General features: G+C 36.4%; 1 protein-coding gene across 1 annotated transcript in view; it reads right to left on the bottom strand.

Moving 5' to 3' along the window:
- Window positions 1-3,561: 3,561 nt before the first annotated feature.
- Window positions 3,562-20,284, bottom strand: part of LOC145661927 (uncharacterized) — a 47,226-nt gene continuing 30,503 nt past the window's right edge. Inside the window, exons 6-9 of the mRNA XM_081727276.1 lie at window positions 15,106-15,235; window positions 9,006-9,144; window positions 5,173-5,397; window positions 3,562-3,579 (exon numbers count right to left, since the gene is read on the bottom strand). Of these exons, the coding sequence (XP_081583402.1) occupies window positions 3,562-3,579; window positions 5,173-5,397; window positions 9,006-9,144; window positions 15,106-15,235 (512 nt within the window). The remainder of the gene's footprint in view (window positions 3,580-5,172; window positions 5,398-9,005; window positions 9,145-15,105; window positions 15,236-20,284) is intronic.

The following is a 20,284-nucleotide window of genomic DNA, read 5'->3' on the forward strand; positions in this document are numbered from 1 at the left end:
AGTGAGGACAAAGTGCGAAGATAGAACGTAGAAAGTGTCTAGAAATGAAATGTTGATTTTGAAACGAGTAGAATGGTTGAAGTCAAATCTTGGATATGAGAAACACATGTAGAGCTCCACTGAATTGGTGAATGTGAATCATGGGGCACATCTGAAAAGCCGATATGTTGAACATACCGCCAGAAGAATATACGGAAAAGGGGTCATGTGACATATGGTTCTTGACGCACACCGTCTATTGAAATCAATAGTGACCAATACAGTTTGAGACTTCTGTTTAATTGCAACTGTTATGGATTTTAAGAATGATTGTGTGGTTCATACAAAAATAGAGATAACAGTGGACAGATTTGAAAAACGATAAAGATGGACAACCCGACTCGTCAAAGCTGTCCCGGTATTGAAATGGAAGCAATAGTTGACAGGTGTCATGAATGTGCCAGGTGTTGTTTGCAATATCCAGTTTTGTGGAAAGCATATCTAATCATACCTTGGAACCTTGGTGCTGTAAATTGGAAGTGGGTGATGTACAGAGGGTCTAGTTCCTCATTCAAGTCACCTTTACGACAATATTGTAACATTTTCATAGCGAGGAACGCCTGCTGTTACAGAGGTCTCAAACTGTACTGGGCACTTTTGATTTCTATAGACAATGTGCGTCAAGAGTCATATGTCACATGACCTCTTTCTTGTATATTCTTCTTGCGTTAAGTCCAACATAGCGGCTTTTCAGATTCACATACACCTATTCAGTGGAGCTCTACATGTGTTTCTCATATCCAACATTTGACCTCAATCACTCTACTCGTTTCAAAATTAACATGTCATTTCTAGTCATTGTCTACGTTCTATCTTCGCCCTTTGTCCTCATTTATCTCCCACCCTGTATACGGTCTGTCACTAAACATCCTCTTTTTCTCTGTTTCTTTTGGTGCTGAACTCAGTGCTAGCAATCATTTTTAGCAATTGAATTCATAAAATAGGAACGGTTCCTTGTCAGTTAGACGGTAGGAAAAGTACTTGCTTAAGGGAAGTTCAACACAAAAATTTACCGATTTAGGACAATTAGAGTATTAAAACGATACGAACTTCAAATATACGCAAAAATATACAAATGTGTTAAATGAACCAACCTTCATGCATTTTTAAACAGTTCGGACCCTAATTCTTAATATTCAAATAACTCATCCCAATCAGTATGTTATGATGACTTAAGTTGACTTACTTTGTAAAGAATGTCAACCTGGTATTTTTTCATGTAACGCAGTAACTATTTGCGTTTTAAAACTATAATACCTTCAAATCATAATATGCTGGTTTAGTTGTGTTCTGTTTAAGATATAGTAATACACAGTTCCAACATAAAAAACTTTTTGCAAAAGGTAATTATTTCTCTGTATATTTTATTAATGCATCCTTATCATAGATGTTCAATATAGCTTAAAATTCTATGTAATAACAAATTGGAACTCACTTTAATGCATTTCCATCCTTTTTGAACTCAGAATTATGAAGTTTATGTATTGGCCAAGCCCAACATTTGGATTCATAGATTTTATCTTTAAAGCATATTAGGACGTATCCTGTGAACGAAATCTCAGCGTAAAACCCAGAAAGGGCCTCTTTCGAAAATATAGTATAGTTTACCTGCAACACAACAAATTAAACAATATTTGATTTATATAGATTTAATTTAGATAAAGAAAAGATAGAATCAAAGTTATGTAATTACTAAAGAGAGATAGTTGTTGCTAAATAATTCACCAAATATAATAAACAAAATGTTAAAATAAATTTTAAAAATTGGATTAAGAAGTGGAAGTCTATATATTCGTTGTATTTTATATCGTAACTAATAACCTTTTGCTAGCTGGGAGCTCCGACCCCACTAACCCGTCTTTATCGGTCTACGGCCTCGTATTTCTTGTGTATCAGCCTTTGAATCAAGAGTGAATTTCATCCATTTGATCTTCGTCCGTTTCGTGAATTTCATCCATTTGGGAGATTTGTCCCCAGATCCCGTATTTCCTCGACTTACAGCCTCACACCTCGTAAACTCACAATTCTACCGAATTTCAGGTTTCTTTTCGTATTTCAATTAACTAAAAGATAAGATTTTGCATTCCAAGAAAACGGCCATTTAAATAACATGTATATTTTTCATTTCCCCTTTGGACCCTTCCCCCTAAAAACTAAAAAAATATTCACTTATGCCAATTTTCTTATGGGTTGCTCCCGAAGGATACAATAATGCCCAATTTCATGATTGTAGCTCTAAAGGAAGTGCTTAAACATTTTGAGATGTAGATGTCCCATATATTCGTAAGTAATATGGAAAAGATTCTTCAGTTTCCCATAAAAAACACTATAAAGTTGGACATTTTTATTTTTGGTGCTTTACTTAGATAAAGCTAATAAACAAGTACAAGTACAAAAGATTTCCAGTTTTTATTCCAATTTCAAGTACCTAAAATATGAGATTAAAGTTCCAAAGAAGGTCCATTTTAATAATATGAAGAATTTTTCCATCTTCCCTTTAGATACCCTAAAACTTTAAAATATTCACTTTCGGCCATTTTCCTGTGGGTTAGTCCCGAAAAGCTACGATCATGCAAAAATTTTCAACTTTCCACGTCAACCGGAGGTATCCGTTATTTTATATCAATGAATTCATGTAATCTTATATATAGTTGGGATGGATTTTACCAAAATCTTACATTAAATCAGTTAATACTTTCCGTACGAGCGACGGGCTATACCTGTCGTTGAGCTATCGATCAGAACCACTTTGTTCAAAGAGTCTATTCACTCTCTCTCTATCTATCTATCTATCTATATATATATATATATATATATATATATATATATATATATATATATATATATATATATATATATATATATATATATATATTAGAGAGTCCCTTATATAAGGTAATTTCGTGTTACGATACGCACACCCGCAAAATGTACTCTATGTGACCTTAAACACACATTAGTGAAGTAGCAACTCCCTACGAAAATGGGATGAAATGAAATCTTGGAGATTTACATCCCACGTTTATGCCAATAAGGCTAAAGGAGACGACGATGATGAGAAATGAGTGAAATGGTGGAATCAAGAAAGTGGGAGGAAACGGGAGTACCCGAGAAAATCCACGAGCACAGTGTTTGTCCACCACAAAGTCCACACGGCGCGAGCTGAGATCGAACCAGCGACCCCAAGCACCGGAGGTGAACGCTCTACCAATGAGCCACCGCCTCCCCCCCAGCTCCCTATGAGAACGTTAACCCGTGAAGGCTTGAAGACAAAGTCATGAAATAACGTGTCTATATTATAATTTAAAATGTACAACCGTGATAACAGATATACCAAAAGAGACAGAGAAAAGAAACTTTGCACGAATCAACTAGAGAACAGTGTATTGATGAACATTACCGGTTGGACAATGTTGTCAATCCAAGAGAAAGTTATGTTTTTTCTTTTTTTTTTTTTGTACATCAAATGACCTAATTGGAAGCCACAATGAAAATGAAGACAAAGGAGATGGTAAACACAGATCAGTGGTGCAAACCTTTCTAGAAATAACATGAAACACGTATTAAATGCAGACATCATTGGTGCAAGCAGCGTTGCCATCTTTTGAAAACCTTACTTCTCAGCTTTAACCAAATACCGAATATCTCGGTCAGTACGTGACTTATAGATCTCACATAACCACGGTATTTCTCCTCATGCTCTACCGCCTTGCATTATAAGTTTTAAATCATACTGCATTAGCGACATTTTCCGCGTTATTGTACCTGTTCCAAACTCAACCTTTCTCTTCTGTTAATGGTAACACTCTTCAACGGACCCTTCTAGACTTGGAGTCAGCGTAAACAGTTCTTCTCAATATTTAATTTTAGGTGTAGTACCTCACTCCCTGTGTGCGCCACGGCATTTGCATTCAACACATGTATCACGTTATTTCTCGAAAATTTTGCAACATTGATTTGCGTTTACCATTCCTTTTGTCTTTATTTTCATTGTTGCTTCCAATGATATCAATTTAGGTAATTCAATTTACAAAAACACAATTTTCTCTTGGGTTGGCAACACTGTTAATTCGGTGCTGTTTGTCAATACACGAACAGATGTCGCCTTTTCTCTAGTTGCTTCGTGAAAAGTTTCGTTTCTCTGTCTCTTTTAGTTTCTACGTTATCACGGTTGGACATTCTAAATTATATTATAAAGTGGAAACGCCATTTCATGATTTTGTTGTCAAGTTGGCACGGGTTAACGTTCTCGTATTCAACTGTTGTTTCATTAATGAGTATCTACGTTTACGTAGAATACATTTAGCGGATGTGAGTATCGCAACACGAATTTACCCTAAATAATGGACACCCTAACGTATAGTATTCATCTTTACGCCGTTGAGAGAGTAATTTGGAAGGAAACGAGTAATTTGGACGCTGATCATATTTTTAACTTTTTTACGAAGATTGAAAGATATATATATACTAAATCTTGAAGAGTTTTTCGTGAATTATATTTGTATTATTTGTTTCTGTCCAGGACAATGTTGCAATTAACTCAAATATTTAAACAAACCGAAGTGAATCAAACTCAGAAGCTCCAGAAGTGCAAAACTGTAGAACACAGCCTCTCTTGCCGATCTGAATCTGTTCCTGGCCAAGCTCTGCCATCAAATATAGCAAGTTTTGTTCCGTAGACCATGGACTACTTGCCCACCAAACTTGGTTAAAAGATTCAGCCAATAGTTACCAAGAGAGAATGTACTTGAAGTGGAACTAAAAGCTTAAGCTACATGCTTATGCTGAAAGTTGTAAACGTAGAATAGGTCGATAAATACTTTGGAAAATGACTTTCGTGCGGAAGACCCAGGTTCGATTCCCGGCGGGAGCTTATGTAGCTCGGATACCACGCTAATCAGTAGGTCCCGTCTCATATAGCCTTGCTGCTGAGAAGGACGTTAAACTCAAAATCAACATCAACATCAACTTTAGAAAAAACATGGTTTTAAAATCCTTTCGCAAAGAGTTAACATTACACACCATGCGTTATATTTTACTTCATTCATATTATGTCCATAGAATTACCTTTCGTTACTTTACAGTGTTATTAGGGAAATAACTGCTAACGATATTTAAATAACTTGAACCCACCTGAATTGAAGTCTGTGGAGGAATGGATACAATGAAAAGATTAGAAACATTTTTAGCATTGGTCAGCCTTAAACTGTTCGACTTTGTCAGGCTGAAATAGGCTAAAATGCTGCTCGGGTCTTGTATTCCGACGTCGCAGGGAGGTTTTCCAACCAGACGAATGTCTGTTTTGCTGGCAATTCCATTTTCCACAATCCACATGTACGTCTCCTCTACTTCATCGATCTGGAAAAATAACATTTGTATTGAGTAACAAGAATTCAACGGATATCTCCTGGAAAATTTGATAGTAATACTCAGGGGTAAAAGTGGAGGGACACATGAGGTCACATCGCCCCCCTTGCTTATCTTTGCCCATTGTATTTTTTTTAGAAAGTGGGTGTATGACGTCATCCCACGTCACCTTTCACTTTTACCACTGGTAATAGTCTCTTCTCATACTTTATCTATAAACAAATTTCAAGTAAAATTAACGCATTTCGTGGTTGAACGGAAAGAAAACTCCAGTAGGAAACAGTACACTCGTTCCTTACATGGAAACAAGACAAAATACACCCTCCAGATTTACTCAAAGGTACTGAGTTTACTGTTGAATGCGGATGGCGTATATATACGGTTTTGAATTTGGTTCTGCTAAATCCGAGACCGGATGACATATAAACGCCCAGATATTTTTGTCTTCGCAATATTTAGCTACGGAACGTTGACACCAGTAGCGTTGTGCAATGTTCTGCCACAGAACTCCACATCTAAGGCTTTAATCTTCCTTATAGACGGTTAGTTACCAAAGTTGCTGGATCTCGGGCAATGCCCAAAGTCGTTGAGTTAGAAAAACGTATACGGGTAAGGGGTGATCCAATAGAATCTCCCACATTTTAAAGGCTAATAAAACGGGAAAATATTACAGATAGAAAGTTGTTTCTTCAAAAATATAAAATCGTATTGAAAACAGTGTGTAACTGGATAATAATCAGACCAATAGCAGAAATTTTGTTTGTTCACACAACCACTTTAAGTGGAAATGTGCTTTATCACTACACAAAAGAATAGCATCTTCTGGGACATTTTGCATGGAGTTCTCATATGATTGTTGATGCCTTAAAAACATATGTTGTTTTACTTCCTCATACACTCTCCCAAGGAATTCCAATAGTTATAGCGCGCTTTCTCGTAGAACATTTTGGAGACTGCAAAACTGATTATCTCACAGTCTGAATGCTGTCAAAAGTACCAGCACTGTTATGACTTCCAGATGATTTTCTTTTGAACGCTGTTCGGAAATTCTTGACCTACCGTAAGATAGCCTTCCGATCAGGAACATTTTAATAAGTGGAATAACAAACTTTAAACAAGAAGCTCTTTGAATTGTAATCACAGAACTCTTGCTTTTGAAAGACATTTTAACTGCGTACGCGCAATGAGCTCCTGACTAAATCATAATTCCAACTGAAAATGACAGAAGAGTAGTGAGTGGAAGCAGGCCCGCAACCAGACACAGAAGTTTGGGGGGGCCATGAATAAGATAGGGGGGCCAAGTCATTAAAAATTCTCTTACTAATATCTAACTTGTGATTTTTGTATTAATAATAGCATGTTGTATTGAGGTCTGGAGGGGCGATGAAAAGTTTAGGGGGGCCAGGCCCCCTCTAGTTGCGGGCCTGAGTGGAAACGACGTTCCTTGACCTTCTCGCTACTCCACTGACAGCGCTATAGCCGATCAAAATGTGGAAGGTTTCATTATGTTACCCTGAATAAGGATCAACCAACTATATCTATGGGCCTACTACATATTAAATTGCCCATAATTAATTATACTTGCCATTTATACCTTATTTGTTGTACTTAGGTTTTATTCATATTTACAAGGATTAGATTACAAAAGACTAGGTTTTAAATCTTTTCATTGTTACACCAATTATCTAGGCAACAACATTGTTTTTATTTAATGATTTGACAGAGGTATGGATAAAATATAAAATAAATGTAAATGGTAAGAAACTGTAGAATGTAATTTCTGTTATGAAATATGTAATATGAACTCTTGATAGAAAGGATCATAATAATAATTGTAAATTATGGAGTGAGTTTTTGAAGACACGCTTCAAACTTGTTAAAAATAATTCAGTATGTACTTCCTATAGCAGTTAGTAATGCACATATCTAACGAGTTTTTAGTGTAATGGAATCTTTATAGTCAGCAGAACTTGTGAGTCAAAACATGTGTTCATATGAAGTAGAAAATGGCGTGTCAAGATTTCTACAAAATGGTTCTAGAAAACAGTGCACTGTTTTTTGATCCACTGTGAGAAACTCTAGCGATATGAAGAGTATTAAGGTAGGTATGAATAATTTATTTTAATTTCTTTTGGTACAGTAGGCTACAGTATATGTTTGGTTAGCATAATTTCAGTCTTTATACTTAGTATAATGGTTATAACTGTTAAAAAGTACCTGTGGTAGGGTTGTCTTTTGACCAATATATTACCGGTAGGCCAGGAAATAATGTTAATATTCTGAAGAAAATCGTTGGCTGCTACAAACTCCTTATCAACCACATATGAGTGGTATTTTAATTTAGATTTGGTACAGTAAAAGCTGTCTTTAGCGAAATCAAATGAGATTCGCAAAAAAGAAAATTGCTGAAGATAGGTTTCCGCTTAATGACGGTAGACCTATGCTAAAAGTAAATAAATAAATAAAAACTACATATGCATATAATAGATATATTGAGATAAAATAAAATGCGGTACGTACCTTATTAATCTATTCCTGAAAATATATTGAGCAGAAAAGAAAATATTCATATGTTAATTTTTCCCTCAATAGTCAAGAACAGTTTTCTGTACACATTGCTCCCTGGCAACTGGACTTTCCAGAAATACTTTAGTCTGAGAAACTACATTAAGTATATCAAGTAAATTCTTAAAGTTCCTTTAAACTGTTGATAGCATCTTAATAACTCTTTAATCTACACTCTTCTGTCAACTTCACCCCATGTTCATCTTCTTCTTACACCTCTTTCCGTATAATTCTCAATTAAGGCGCGTATATAATTATGTTGTGGCTGTTCCAGTTCGCACATCATTGTATAACAGAATGCCTAAAAAAATTCCTAAATGCTGCAATCATGAGCTCCAAATTTTCTGTTAAAATGCTTATTTTGATTTAAGTTCTCCAAAATTTCCGTTTACGGATGGTAAGTAGATACGTTAGTAGGAGGTTTCTTTTGTCTTAGAAATGTTAACCTTAGAAATTTTCCAGATGACAGAAAAATAGCTAGTTCGGGGAATGAAAGTAAAAAGGAGACTAACAAGGTAAGCAACCCAAGCAGGTTTTGTTTTATATGGCGATAGGTTATCGCATCGAAGCCAGGTGCACTGTGTTGCGAACTATAGAACTGTGGTGATACCTTGAACTGTGACTGACACTCTCAGTGGTTGATTATGCTGAAGTGTATGAAGAACATGAGGTTATAATGAAGGAGAAAATGGATTGACTGCGTCAGTTGGATGTCTATATAAATATGTGGAACTGAGTGGCGTGAAGATGGAAGACCATACAAATATCTTACTACACAAAGTATTTCCCCATTCTAGCAACTATGTGATTTAAAATATCCTTCTTATTTACAAATTAATAACACAATTGAATATTTATTCAATTGAATATTCTTGTAGCTCAATTGGTACTGCATTAAAGAGTATTTACTTTACTATGACTTAATTACAAAATTATCTTCTCGAAGCGTTTCTAACTGCTAATAAAGTTTGACTAAATTATTGTAACTTTTTTGCTGGTAGCCTACAATATGACTAATATTTTCCCCTTCTTACATCTTCCACAAAGGTGACAGTAATATTAACATCATCTGGGTTGTGGTACCATCTTGTCTTACTCCACGAACGGTAAGGTTGCTCCATTTCTTTCTGATAATATCGTATAGCATAAAAATCTTCAGTGCCTATGGAGAACCTGCAAGATTGAATAACTGATCTAATGTTGTTCGTTTGAAATACACATTGCATTAAGTTCTGAGACTACATAAAAATAAAATGGTTAACGATTAGCGGGTAACACTGCTAATGTGTTAGTTTAGTACATATCCGTTCCTGCGCCACACATTGGCGAGACCGCATACAGGCTCTGGAACGCCCTAGCAAAGTCGTCCACTGAAATGTTGTACAGTTTCACCTTCGCATTTGTGACCATTGTTAAGAGGATACAGTAATGTCTTACAATCAAGTTTTGTTTTAAATGCTGGAAAACCGCGGGACAAACGTACAAAATGATGCAGAGCGCGTAAAGACAGCCACAACTCACCTTCAGGTAGTTCAAAACAAATCCGCCAAGGTCATCTACCGACACCCTAGGGATATTAGCACCCTGCAAGTTCACGAACATCTGGACATTCAACTTCTCAGCAAGCTTTGATTTCAAAAATCCACCACCTTCTAGCACCGCATCCAGCACTCCGACGAATCATATCTCAACCCTATCGGCAAACCGGCAAACGTCAACCCTATGCCAGATCTACAGTATGACCCAACTACCAGAGGGAAGTGTCCGCCATAGCCCTAACTGCAAAGACCTGCGACAGTGGCGGTCCTGAAACATGAAATACGCTAACAATCACGAGAGAAACGCCACTACCAATTGAAGCCAAGGGCGAAACCTCGTAATTTAAATCTAAAAAATCGACAAGACAAAACAAATAATATTGTCTTAGTTGAAGCAAATTGCGTTGGTGCACACCAGCTTTCTTGTAGATCAGTTTTAGACCAAAAGAAGGGTTATAATTCTTAAACACCCACATATATACCTGCTTTAGTTTCAGCAGACTTCATCCTCTTCCCTAAGCTTCAATCTACCCTCAAGAAGGAGCGTTTAGAGGCTGTTGCATCGATTCATGCGAGTGTGACATCGGTTGCAGATCATTGCAGTGGATGACTTTCGTAGAACATTCCCGAACAACTACGACTAGTCCCGTGAGTCTGTGGCGTAGAAACGGATGTATATAGAAAACGAATGTGGTGATATTTTTTCTAGCATCAATAAGTATTTTATTTCCAGGTAATCCCGGAACTTATTCAATGAACTATGTACAACCTATATACCCGATACAGTTCTAAAATATTATTAGTATTTAACGAAACTAAATTATCCAGAAATTGTAAATATTGAGTTGATTTAGAGTTTAACGTCCCGTTCAGCAGCGAGGCTATACGAGACGTGGACCTACTGATTAACGTGGAATCCAAACCACATGAGCTCCCGGCGAGAATCGAACCCGGGTCTCCCATGCCAAAGGCGCGTACGCTAACCGCTCAGCCACGAATGAGCTCGGTAAATATTCAAATAGGTAGATTTCGTAAATCGGTAGAGCTGAAATAAGTTGCATGAGGGAATGTAAATTATCAATGCGCTTTAGTAACTTGTGGCTCTTCTTTCAGTCGTTTAGAACGGAACAGATTATTAACAACCAATTACCTCAGTGTAACATTAGAATAGATCGAGTGACTCTACCACGATTTCGATATGATAAGTTAACGTATGTTGCTTGAAAGAGCTTCTTACCCCTTTCTCTGAATTATTTATTGTTTTAAGGGGGATTTAATAATAATAATAATAATAATAATAATAATAATAATAATAATAATAATAATAATAATAATAATAATAATTCCTCACCAATTATCTCGATGTAACATTACAGAAAATATAGCAATTAACACTTTCTGGCCGTGTGATTCCATTTGGAATCACAAGTTTCTTTGGCTTTCATAGCGCATATATCGTGCCAAGTGATTCCAAGTTGTCTCATACGTTGTAGTTATAACGCCCTGGCAATATATAATTTTGAGGAAAAATGGATTTTCTTACTTTCTTAAACATATAATCCATTGAAATAAAAAATTTCTTCATTTCCAAAACATAATTCAGGTCAGAAAGGATTAACTTATTAATAATAATTTAAATTCAATATATGAATATTATCATTCAACAAATTCATTTAGATATCACAAAAAAACTACCTCCTACAAAAGATGTGATTATTCATGTAACTAGACTTTGCCATGACACATGTACACTTTGACTGCAGTTATCTCTCAGACGAAACACTTGACAAACAACCAATCAAATAAGGTCTTCTACGTTTATTAAAAGTCCTTTCTTAGTTGTTATGACCATGTGAAAGGTTTAGGAGATTCAGTGACTGTGTGGTGTTTTCTGGAGATCTGTTCAAAATTCTAATCCCTTGTAACACTCTCGAAACTAAAATGAATTCACGTCTGTGGAAGACAGCAAATATGCGTGAGTAAATGAAAATAAAAACCAATAAACCACCGTCCTATTATTCAATATTGTCCGTGTGAAGTAATGCTATTTCATGTCACGATGACCGACCATAATCAGCTATGACTCACCAAACTGGGAAAGAAAAGATTATCATTTTCTTTTAGCTGAGCGAGCAAAGCATTTCTTCTTCAATTTATGTTTCTTAGCCATCTTCCTGAAGACCGTTTTATCACACTGACCAAATCTTGCACAACGGCATCAGTCGTGGCATAAATGGTATTGAAGCGATACCATATGGTTAGCTATGCCCTTGAGGAAGTGTTACCAAAGAAAGTTCTCCTCCACTTTGCATTGGTTTATTCCATACTAATTTAGCTAAATTAGCCAACCTCTGTATTACATGTTTGCCAATAAAAATTATCGAACTGCCTCATATAACAACATTTCAGTTCTTCTTTTGAGACCAAACCATTCTAAAATTGACCAAGATTTGCACGTTGATTTAAAATAAGACTTTTACCGTTGGTTTTAATGAGAACCGAATGATCTGACGTTGACATTCACGCCAAACTTCAGTCAGTGCAGAGTTGTGACGGGCGTGTCGAAAGCAGTTCTATGGAAGTTATAATCCTCGACTGAGCATGCCAGTGCCAGTTTTACGGACTCTTTGCTGTGAAAGGCTAATGAGTTGTAGGGTATGAGTGCAATGCTTGGAAAAATTGCATCGCATTTTGACAGTCATCAGTGAGTGAGTGCACAGTGCGAAAGTAGTTTAGCCGATAACTAACTGATTCATACCAGCTTTGCTATATTCAATTACTTAAACTAAAATGCAAATGCTGAGCAAAGCATCGTTTATTATACAATAATAAAATAATACAAAATAATAAAATAATAAAAAATATATAATAATATAATTTGTAGCTTAGTTTTCACCTGGACCAGGGAGGGAATGGATATTAGTGTTTAGTTTCAATTTTGATGAACTTCTATTATGATTGGCTGATTCTTTATTGATCAGCCAATCAGCTTTCAGAATATTCCGTGATTTTGTTATATGTGTCCGTTAAAAGAATTTAATTTTTTTTCTTAACAATTACTCTCTCTCTCTCTCTCTCTCTCTCTCTCTATATATATATATATATATATATATATATATATATATATATATTGGACAAAAAAATCTAAAACGTTTGCAAAAGTGTGAAAATGATACCTAGTATGGTGTGGGGCCTTCTTTTGCGTCCGAAACAGGTTGGATCCGACGTGGAATGGACGTATACAGCTCCTGAATCGTGGTGTGCGGAATTTTGTGCCATTGTTCCTCCAAAACATGATCCAGTTCTTTAAGGGATGCTGGTGGAGGGTAATAAGACCGAACACGCCTTTCTAACTCAGACCACAATGGCTCAATGATGTTCAGATCTGGTGATTGTGGGACCCAGGGGAGGTGTGATAGCTCCTGGTAATGGTCCTCAAACCATAATTTCACAGTTTTTGCAGCGTGACAGGGTGCCAAATCATCTTCGTAGATACCATCACCATCAAGGAACAATATTTGAGCCATGGGTAGAACCTGGTCCCCCAAAATAGCCTCATACGCCTTAGCATTCATCATTCCATGCAGGGCTATGATGGGACCTGCAGAAAACCACGATATCACTGTCCATACTGTAACAGAACCACCCCATGGTTTACAGTTGGGAGCAGACAGTCTGTACCATAGGCCTGCGACGGAGTTCTCCATACGTAAACACGACCGGTTGTTGGAAACAAGGTGGAGGTTGATTCATTGGTCCACATTACGTGTTTCCACTGCTCATGAGTCCACGCCTTGTGGCCCTTGCACCACTGGATACGCGTCTTCGCATTTACTCCTGTGACCAGGGTTTGGCAATAGCGGCACTGCCATGAATTTTCATTTTATGAAGTTCCCGTCGCACTGTTTTCGATGAAACCGGGTTCTGTAGACCGGAATTGAGTTCAGACGTAATTTTCATTGCAGTGGTCCTCTTTTTAGCTGCTACAATCCGTTTTAATGCCCTCCGGTCCCTATGTGACAGGATTGTCTTTCGACCACTGTTGTGCTTTGCAGACGTCGTTTGCCCATGAATTGTGTATGCCCTCGTGACATTGGACACAGTGCCTTTCGATGCTCTCACAATGTTCGCCACTGTTGCCACTGAAGCTTCAACCAGACGGGCACCAATGATCATGCCGTTTTGGAAGTCTGTCAGGTCGCGCATTTTACCGCACCACTTTCACACCACGACACTCACAGGTGAACAGGTTACTTCTGACGGAAGAGAAAGGTCCACATGACACATTGAAAACAAAAAACGATCGGCAACCGCAACACGTGTTGTACAGTGGAGGGCCACACTTAAGTGTCTTGTATGAAGTGTTTTTAGATCTTTTGTCTACCTGCTGTATATATATGTATATATATATATATATATATATATATATATATATATATATATATATATATATATATATATATATATATATATATCTGTTAAAGAAATTTAAAATTTGTCATAACAATGACTATATATATGTATGCATTTTCATTTATTTTCGATGGTGTCTGAAGAAGGATATGTTAGATGTCCGAAACTGTCACATTTATTATTTTATTATTTTATAAGAAACGTTGCTTTGCTCAGCATTTGTATTTTAGTTTAGTTTAGCCGGTTTGTGTCAGGAAATAAGAGCCTCCAGGTCAAATCCCCAGATGGGCATCCATTCCTTATCGATGCTTAAGGAGAACATCGAGAGTAATCCACATAGAACGAGAGAAAAGCTTGCACAACGGTTTGGAGTACCGGCACTATTTAATTTTATCTGTATAATCTTCAAGATACATGGAAGCATAGTAAGTTGGTTCCTCACACGACCGAAGGAAACAAATTCCAGCCGTCACGCTTCTAGAAAACCTTATTCCTGGACCAGATATTGACATGTGACAAAAAATGGGTCTTATACAATCACTGTAAAATAAAACATTATCAGTCATCCCTTGATTTCTGTGGCATATGCAGCGAAACAAAACATTCAACATAAATTATTGCTCTTCTTTGGCGGGCCAGTGCTGGTACAGAACACTTTGAATTGGTAGATAGTGGCCAAACCATCACAGTCGAGGTGTAATCATCCGTGTTGTAAAGGGTTGCAGCTGTACTGCATCGGAAGTAGCCATCTCTAGTCAACAGGAAAGGATTTACCTTTCTTCAAGACAACGCCAGACCCCAACAGCGAAAACGACCAAGAAGGTGAACTATACCTGGTTAATAAGTTCCACTCATTCTCCTTACTCCCTAGACATTGCTCCATTCAAATATCTCCTAGTTTGGGCCAAGGATAACCATTTTCATGAGAACTATTCCGAAACAGAGATGATATCACCCAAGCAATAGTGTTTTTTTTTTTTTTTTTTTTTTTTTTTTAGAACAAGAGCTTTTACAAACGCAAAATTTATAAGCTTTGTGGGAAAATGTATTTATAGCTGTAGAAGATCATTTTGCTGAATAAAATTCATTTGCAAGAAATTACTAAAAAGTTATTTCTCTCTGCAAATAGTGGCAAAAATGGTTTAGAGACTGAATATAATTTTGATGTTTAAAACATTCATACTCTTTCGCTTTTTCATTCTCGTGATTTCCATATGGGTCAAAGGACACTACTTTCGTGTTTATTTGCTTCTCCAGCTGCGCTGTGTAGTTCTCAATTAGCTGATCCAAATCTACAACAGTATATTTTAAAACTGAAAAGAAAAACACACACAATTATTGATTAGTAGACGATAAATTAGAAGTTGAATATTTACATTTAAAGAAATATTGTTAAGAAACAATAGCCTAAATCTCCAGATGTTTTGTTTAATAGCTTTAACGACTTCTCAAATAATGTACCCATTCCAAGTAGTAGTGTACATAGAATTTCATCTGGGAGGTTCAAGCGTTAGTATTAATTTAATTGTCGCTTTAGGACACATTCAAGATTTGTATCCATGTAATGTGGATTCATGTCACCGCCGTATGGTGCCTGCTCAAGCTACGGGCTGCGGAGAAGGTCAGGAGATATAGACGGTTATTCTTCCGCAACATTGGTACTAATATTGCGAAGAATGATACCGCACTGCAGCACATATGGATTCGATGGCTTCATGAAGGCATTACGCAGCAACACGATAGACCGCGCCATACCACGGGCTGCTAGGACTGACAGCATGTGCATACGGATCGGACACCACATTCCGCAAAGTGGCCTTAAGTACTAAAGACTGTGGGTTACACAGCGCCCAGTGTCCTCAGAAACAGTTCTACGTTGTCTATGTTTTGCATGGTACTCATTGCTGCGGCTTCCCATGACTGCATATCATAGGCATGTGAAACTTCAATGGCATGTAAAACTATATGAGATTCTTTTCTCAGGCACATCCCTTTGGTAATGGCATTATGATGACCGCATTCGTATTGGGCGCAATCGCACCTGCATTTTGCATAACAACGTCATTCCAGTGCCGGGTGTTATGGTAGGAGGTGCTATTGGGTTCAGTGCCAATCCGTGTCGGCCACACACTGACAGACACTTGATCAGTTAGTGGTTCATTAACGAGTCGTTAAACCTAATTGCGCTCTTTAGTATAGTTCTACTAAAGGCTAGAACAACTCATGCCCTCCTATTGCACGTACTGCCCTATATTTTAACTTCAAGGTTGATATAACCCCTTCTCTCCTGCTTCTGCCACTCCACCTTCTTTCACGTCCTTTATGACAATTTCTTCTCAACGAATGTCCCTGTCATTTTCTTCGTTTTTGAGATTCTACCTAACTTTCTTCGTTTCTTCCCTACTATTTATAATATCTCCCCACTCGTTCTCCGTTAGACACAGTTAATTCTTTCCATACTTCCCTGCACATACATTTAAAAAGTCAACTCTCTTTCCCTCATAGGCTTTACGTAATGTTCATTTTTCTTCTCCATGCAGTACAATGCTGCATATGGAACAATTTACGAATCTTTATCTTTACTGTTTATTTAAGAACATAATGGTCTTTTCCCCTAAATATTTCTTTCCACCCATCTATTCTACTTTTTATTTCACATTCACACCTGATGTCAAACGAAAACTAGTAAGTTGTTTTACTTTTTTCCCTTCTGCTGATACTTTCAAATATCTAGGATCAATATTAAAAGACCAAAAACATTCATTTAAAAAATTAAATGTTGACTAAAAGCTGGCAATTCGTATTACTATTCAGTTTGTCGTCGCTAATCTTTTCGAGCATTTGAAGCTTAAAATATATATATAAAAAAATAATCATGCCTGTTGTGCTATATGGTTGCGAAACATGGTCGTTAATCTGAGGGAAGAATGCAGATTGAAAGTATTTGAGAATTAAATCCTGAAGCGAATATTCGAACCTAAGAGGCACCGGAATAAGGAATGGTGAAAACTTCATAACGAGGAACTTCATAATAGAAAACCATTTACCAGACGTTGTTAGGGTCATAAGGTCTAAGAGGCTCAGGTGGGCAGGTCTGGTAGCCAGAATAGAAGAACTAAGAAAAGTTTTAAAAATTTTAACTAAATACCCAATCGGAAAAACACCGATAGGAAGACCTAGATGCAATGGGAGGACAATATTAAGATGAATCTTGCAGAAATAGGAATCCAAAGGAGAAACTGGATCCAATTGGCTAAGGATAGAAGTCAGTGGAGAGCTTTTGTGAACACGAGATTGAACCTCTGAGTCTCATAGGCCATAGATTTAGTAAGTTAACGTTTATGTTTATCCTATATTCCTCGCAGCTTTTTCCTCAACTTGTCTATATTTTATTAATTTTCTTTTCAGATTCTGCAAGCTCTTGCCTTCTTGGTATAATATATAGAATATGATTGTAATATTCAATTGTATGAATTCAATATGATTCAAACGCAGAAACAAAAGAGTAAAGAAAAGTGAACTAAAAATATTGACCACCGTGTTTCACCAACTGCATTCGCTACGTAAATATTTTATCTCTTGGTAGAAGAGCACTTACATTAATTAATTCTGTTTGATTTAACCGCATGTCATTTAGTTGCTTATTTCAATAAATGATATGTCGTTTAAAAGCATATAATGTTATCTGCACGTTTAATATATATATATATATATATATATATATATATATATATATATATATATATATATATATATATATATATATATATATATACATCATCATAGGTATTCTGCGATTATTGGCAGGTCACTTGCTGCAACTGAGAAGTTTCCATGCTCCATGGTCTTCCGCTAACCTCTTCTTTTTCACGTAAGGTTTTTCTGCTTTGATATCATCCATTAATTGCAGTCTTCTTCGCCCATCCCTCTCTTTCTTGCCACCATACCCTCTAGCACCTCCTTTATGATACAATTCCTTCTTAGCCAATCTCCCAACCAGTTTCTCTTCCTCTTAATAATATTTGAAATTGTTCTTTTTCCCCACAATTCGTTTTCTGCTCGATCTACCTAATTCTCCCCATTCTTCTCCACATTCACATTTCGAAAGCTTTCAGTCGTTTTTTATTACTTTTGCGTTGTGTCCATGTTTCTGATCCATATAATACAATACTTCACACGAAGCACTTTAGAAGTCCTTTTCTCAACTTTTTATTCAAGGTTCCACAAAATAGTATTTTCTTCCTCCTAAAGACTTCTTTCGCCATTCCTATCCTTGCTGTTATTTCACGTTCACATTTTATATCATCATAATACTACCCAGGTATCGAAAACTAGTCACCTGTTCTACTTTCTTCCCCCTACTCTTGTATTTGACCGAGCGCTTCGTTTCAATCACCATGGCTTTTGCCTTTCTAACATTTATTTTCATCCCATATTCTTCACAGAACTTCCTCAAGTTTTCTAACATCCTATTGGTTTTCTCCTCAGATTCTGCCTCAAGAGCCATATCATCTTCAAACAACCTTATGAGATTAAAATATTATTACGGTAGTACCATTTTCTAATACTTTGATTTGTTGGCGAAAAAACACTACAAATATATTCAAAATACAAGCATTTTCTAATGAAAAGTTCTGTCATTGAAATTATATATATATATATGTGTGTGTGTGTGTGTCATATTTTGAGGAACGTGCCAACAGGAAAGTGCCATATTTTGAGGAATGATAGTATTGATCATGAGAAGCAATCGTTCGAGATACCGATTAAAAGACCACTTTGTTTTGCACACATTGCTTCGAACGTACATATCTCGAAGACTAATGAAGACATGGGGGGGGGGTGTACAGAAAGAGAAAGAGAGAGAACCAGTTGTTAAAAGATTAGGATAGCACCATTGAATGGAACTTACTCCGACAAGACAGAGTACAAAGTTTTAGTATAGTGAGTTATCCGAAACACTGACAAGTGAAGAGTAACACGGGATGAGGTGTGTTGCAATCTCTCCGATTTAGTTGTATGTTTCGTTGAAAACTATTTTACTGCGAACGATGAACATAAGATAGATTAAGTGCAAAGTAGATCATGGTGAAAAACCGAAAAAATCTAGCTAACATGAAGAAAATCATGATTTTTCAAGTCTTTTGTGAGAAAAATACTGTGAACTGAGAAATCATAACCTTTTCCATATTGTAGAGGGGTATTTTCCTGCGAGTAAAAGTTTCTTTCCGAATGCGTTGAGAAATTGTAATTTAGTCTACAAGAGTACTCTCCTAGTAAAAGTTTATTTTAGGCACACAGTAATCCCCCCCCCCATAACCTTGACGTGTTTCAATTTCCACACAACCTATCTGTCGCAAGTTCCAATAATTTATTAGTGAAATAGTCTATATTTCTGTTTACAGTGCCTCACTGGTATTACCTCTTATCTTCGTCGTGTCTAAATATTGAAATAGATCGTGCGAAACAAGAAATATACAACCTCAGTAAACAATTACGGGAAAACTTAGGGTAGTTGACATAAGTTAGATTGGCTCAATTACCTACGCAAGCCACGGATTTCACCTTAATATTCCGGGACACAAATATATTCGGAGTAAAATACAGAAAATAAATAATGAAATACGTGCATCTATAAAGATACAACACCAATGTCCAGGTATTATTAGGGAAACCTTCCTGTAAACCTGATTTCATAAAAAAAAAAAAATAGATACAATATGGAGCCAGATAAAACAATTGAATTTGAACGAAACCGCTTCAATGTAGTCTGGATAATGTTGTATCAGCTATTAGTAATAAGGATAGGATACAAACTACCCAATTTGCGCATTCAGCAAATCTATTGCTTTTTCACATTAATCTACAGTCTATTCAATTTTTTCTGAAATGAATCCCTTGTTATATTTGGGTTGGTTTCTGTAGAACCTTCGTTAGTTAATGATGAAAATGATATGTTTAATCTTCCTAATTGCAAATTAACTACTTCGTAGGGTCTCATTTTAGCAATGAGTACCAACCATTAGACATGCATCATTTGTGTATTGTGGGAATATTTGAGGTTACTGCTATTGAATTCAACATTTTAAATTGCAATTTTTCTACGAAAAAATGCTTTCTTCTGTGATTATTTCACAGTGACGCGTTCGATTCTGTATCTAAACCCACTGACATTCTTCTCATCTGTGGTTTCAATCAGGGTTCAAATTTACTCATGTTATTCGTTTCTAATAATAATTTGTAGTTTGTATTCAGTTTGTTTACTTACGTATTGTAAATGTAAACAAATAATACGTTTGTCTTTTCCTAACAGTGTCACACATATTCCAAACAATGACACATACTCTTAACAGTGACACATA

This window comes from Thermobia domestica, chromosome 10, assembly GCF_964235325.1.
Source record: "Thermobia domestica chromosome 10, izTheDome1.hap1.1, whole genome shotgun sequence".
NCBI classification, from domain to species: domain Eukaryota; kingdom Metazoa; phylum Arthropoda; class Insecta; order Zygentoma; family Lepismatidae; genus Thermobia; species Thermobia domestica.